This window comes from Vicia villosa, linkage group LG4 (genome assembly GCF_029867415.1).
Source record: "Vicia villosa cultivar HV-30 ecotype Madison, WI linkage group LG4, Vvil1.0, whole genome shotgun sequence".
Classification (NCBI taxonomy): Eukaryota; Viridiplantae; Streptophyta; class Magnoliopsida; order Fabales; family Fabaceae; genus Vicia; species Vicia villosa.
The window spans coordinates 130,960,120-130,965,029 of record NC_081183.1 but is presented as its reverse complement, the minus strand read 5'-3'; the positions used below and the strand labels follow the sequence as shown (position 1 = coordinate 130,965,029).

General features: G+C 30.9%; 1 protein-coding gene across 1 annotated transcript; it reads left to right on the top strand.

Moving 5' to 3' along the window:
* The first annotated feature begins 2,434 nt into the window (after nt 1-2,434).
* LOC131595225 (phosphoserine aminotransferase 2, chloroplastic-like) lies at nt 2,435-3,277 on the top strand. The gene has a single exon (XM_058867525.1). The coding sequence runs from the start codon at nt 2,773-2,775 to the stop codon at nt 3,190-3,192; it is 420 nt and encodes a 139-aa protein (XP_058723508.1). The 5' UTR covers nt 2,435-2,772; the 3' UTR covers nt 3,193-3,277.
* Nucleotides 3,278-4,910: the final 1,633 nt, after the last annotated feature.

Sequence of the window (4,910 nt, the reverse complement as noted above, 5' to 3'; positions counted from 1 at the left end):
AGTGAACAAGCATTAGTTTCAATAATTGATCTGCATCAGTCTTGAACATCAACAAAATTTGAGGATTCAAACCAAAAAATTGTGAAATTTGTGAGTGAGAATCACTCCATCAATATATTGATACCACAATAAAAAGTTACTTTCTAGCAATTTGATTGAAAGTTTCAGACCAATCATGTTGAAATTCAATGAATTTGTGAATTGTGATGCAGTAGTTTGTCACAAAGGATTCACATAGTGAGAATCTTGTGGAGAATCACCAAAATATTTCTGAAACCTTCAGAATCGTTGAAGAATCGGAGAGAATTGAAGCTCAAATGAGAATCTAGACGAATGATACCTTAAAAATTTAATATGGTAAAATCTCTTAAATGAATTCTTATGTTAGAACACTAATAAATAATTTATTTCACGATTTAACTAATTTACTTTAACTAATTTCTACTAGAATAACTAATTTATCTCTCTAATCTAACAAACAAATTTTGAAGACTTAATAATCAATTTTCTTTAACTTGAGTCATACAAAATATTTTCTAAGATATAAGATTTTTTTTGACATTCAAGAGATTATTAAGCAGTAATTTCTTGTTATTACTCGACATTTAAAATAAAACTAATCTTAACATTAAGAAGAGTGATTCCTCACCCTTCAAATTAAAACAAATTTTAATATTAAAAAAAACAACTTTATTTCAACGAGACAAAGAAAAAGTATACCATCATGCTTGTGAAAATATATAAGCAAACATCATTTACTTTATTTTTTATATATCAACAATTTTTATAAAATAAATAATGATTAAATTCATAATCACCTTCTTGATAAGGTTGCTTTTGCTAATTATATATATGACACTTGCACATCCAAGAATTTGTTTGTTTGACCATTACTCCAAATTATTCGTTGATAATAATGTATTTATGTTAAAAATATAATAACTTAGTAACAAGTGATCATTTAAATAAATAATTAACTAAAACATGCATCACTAACAATCTATAGTATTATTCTTCTAACAGTACTAGGTATCAGATTCAATGCATCCTTCCAAAATATCACAATCAAAATCCTATGTTTGATAAACTCATTTCATACATAAAGGACAAGAATCACTATATGTATATGCCACATATCACACTCAAAAATTATTAATATACAAATAAAACAATATAATTTTAAAATTTACACCCAATTTACTAAAAACGGGTGTAATTGAGAATTTTGATGGCAATTTTGTAAATAAAATGTCACTTTTGCATTATCTGGTTATAATATACACCCTTTTTCCTAAAAACGGGTTTAAATTAAAATTTTTATTATAATCAAATTTCAATTACTCCTTTTAAACTAAAAAACGGGTGTAAATTTATATAAACAAAAAAATTATTTAATTTTATAACTTAAAATATATAATCTATGTGGCAATATTAATGGGTCTATATTTATTAGGTTAATAAAATATACTAAAATATACTGACATAATTTATTAAAATATACAAAAACAAAATAGTTTTTTATCAACTCTGAACTTCATAGCTTTCACTGAACTTCATCGCATCGCATGCATATCGAACCCATTTTTCAATCAACTTTGAACTTCATCGCTTTCACCGATCAAAATAGTTTTTCATCGCATCGCGTTGCTTCTGTGAACTTCGTCGGTTCTGTGACAGGCTTCACGAAATCCTTTCTCTTCGCTCATTCGCTCAACTTCGCTTCGCTTCTGTGACGACTGAAAAGGGCTTCGCTCATTCGCTCATTGAAAAACGAAGCTCTCTTCTTCTCCAACACCGCACCGCTCATTTGCTCACCGAAACTGAGAGGAAACCATTTAGCAGTGACGACAACGAAGCTGAGAGGAAACCATTTCACAGTGACGACATTGGTAAGGAAGAATTAGGGGTTTTATACTTTGAGCAACATTGGTAGCTGAAGAATTAGGGTTTATACTCGCAAATTAGTTCCTATTGCTTGATTTTGTTTGAAATGAATTTTGTTTGTGTGAACTTGTTTTTCTTTGTCTGCGACATTGCTTGATTAGATAGTTTTCAGACTTTAGATAGTTTTTCTGTGACATTGCTTTGTTCATTCAATATTGAGCATGTCAAACAGGTTCTATTGGCTTTTATGACTAGGAAAAATATATTTGATGTTCTTACTTGAAATTCTTCTTTGTTTTGGTGTTTTTCTGTGACAGGGGAGATTATATGTTAGAGGAAATATAAATCCATACATTAATTTACATCAGTTCGTTTGTTGAGAAGATTATATAAAATAGAAGGCGTTAGATCGAAGTAGATTGTTAAGAATAATCTTATTTTCAAAATTGTAAATTTTGATTTATGTAGTTTTCTTTTAAATTTTAAGTTCAATGATCTCACTTTTTAAGGGTAGGTACTGTATCTTCACCAATTTAATTTATGTTTTTGTAGGGGGAATTCAATTTTTTATAATTTGTAGTATAGATAATTGGTAAATCATATAACTTGTATTGTTCATGCTATATTTATTGGTTTGCTCCGATTTTGTAGTTGGTTCCTCAATGCCAATTATGAATGCAAAAATAGTGATAGAATCTGTGCACAGAAGTGAGGGAGTCTGTTAGAAGGGAGAGGGATGAAAGCTTAGAAGTTAGGTTTTAGGTTTTATTTAATCCTTTTTGTTATGTGTGGATAACGTAGATTAGGCACCTCTCAAGTGGCAGATAATTATTAAATGTATACCATAGCTATTAGTGTCAATAGCTATGTCAAAGTTTTACTCCTGTGATGCTTGATTACAAGATACATGATGAAAACAATTCACTTTATAATACTCCTCCTTGTTATGGTATTTACATGTGTGGTTTGGTTTTTAAGGATCTTTTGAAACAAGGTGGTTTGAAGGAGGTTGAGAAGAATAACAAGAAGAAAGCTCAGATTCTGTTTGATGCTATTGATGAGAGTAAGGGGTTTTATAGGTGTCCTGTGGAGAAATCTGTGAGGTCTTTGATGAATGTGCCTTTTACTTTGGAGAAACAGGAATTTGAGGGTGAGTTTCTTAAGGAAGCTGCTAAGGAAAAGATGGTTCAACTTAAGGGACATAGGTCTGTTGGTGGTATGAGAGCTTCTATATATAATGCTATGCCGATGGCTGGAGTTGAGAAGTTGGTTGCTTTCATGAAAGATTTTCAGGCCAAACATGCTTAGATGAGGATCATAATTCATACTTATATGTCTAGAACAAAAACTTGCATTTAGTAGCTTTTGTGTTTGTTATTTCTGCTGATTAAAATAGGTCTTTTCATGTTTTTGCTTTCTTTGGTTTTTTACCTTGTCTCTGCCATGTTATTAAATCAATCCTTTTGGTGTTATTGCCGAAATGTTTTGATTTTGAATTCTCATTCATTCTTTAATCTGACAAGGAAAAATCAAATACACAATGGAGAATGCCTTTTGAGATAGTGATATGAAATCTTTTAAGCAAGATTAGCCCAACTATGACCAGATTATTCAACTCATGGAAAAGGTTAGGGATGAAATATGTTAGATGGTTCTAATAAGCAGGAAGGATGATATTATTGCCGCCATTGATTTAGATATTCTTTCTTAGGTCGCAACAAAATCTTTTCCCAAGCCTGTTAGACGCATCATTCGATTTGGAATACATACCTAACTCTAATTTTATAATTTTCTTATTTTTTATCATAAATGTCTTATGTGTATCTAAAGTTGCTTAAATCAGGTAAACTGGATGTCGATTACCTTGGAAAATTCTTGAGTTTTTGCTAGTCAGCTTGTAGAAGCTTTCTGCTCCAGTCAATGAGAAGATAATAAAGGCCAAACACAATACTCTGCAAGTTGAGTGAAATATGCCAATCTAGAGATGATACATATGTTGTAGCCTTGGTTAAGGGATTGCAATTTGTCCTAGAGCAAATTCAGGTGTGTCTAATTTTTCATATTCCTTTGAATATTATATGTGCTTAATTAAGAAAAAAATATATATAGCTGAGTAGTTATCCAATTAATTTCTATATTTATGTACATGTAAAAACTTGAAAAGACATACATGTATTCAAATCTTTCATGATTTGCTATTTATTAATACTATATTCAATTGCTAATACTAATTGTATAGTACTGGCTAGATTTTAAGGTGAATTAAACTATTGGCTTGCAACTATAGGTCTCTTATTAGCAGCCTGCCGTAGGGGCTCAATGGCTTCTGGTGCATTCTTTAGCTGCTTGTCCTCAATTCTAGTTGCTCCAAATAAATTCAAAATTCCTTCTATAAGAGCTGCATATTGGTTTTGAAGTTATTGCTCTTTTTTTTGGTGATTCTTTCTACTGGACCTCTATTGGTTATATGTTTTGATAGGTGTTCTGGATTATATATTTATAGTACAGGCCCAAATTTAATCTGCATGATTAAATTTACTTGTTGTGTTGATGGATTTTGTGAATGTTGTGTTTTGAGTGTCTTTGTACTATTGTATGGTATAGTTAAGGTTGAGGTAGATCCAGAAAAACCATATCAGCCAAGCCAACAAATTCTTCAAGAAAACCCTCACCATGAATGTCCCTCACTCCCATTGTGATTAAAGCTGCTTATAAAAAAAGTTGGAGATTATGTATATTGCGGATTTCCATGAACTGGTGATTCATAGACATTCATGTCTCCTAACCTTTCACTTTCTTTGGTCTTGAGGTGTGGTTGATGGCTCGGCAGAGGCCATCTGGAGATTTTACATCTGAGGCAACAAACTTAGTAGCTTCCATGGTTGTAAGTATTAAAAAGTTCTTTCTAAATTTCAATTTCATTTATAACTTAATATTCATTTTATATCATGTGTATGTATTTTAACATTTTAGGGTGATTTAGTGGAAAAGAGTACGCAAGGCGATATTTAATTTGCAGAACGGGA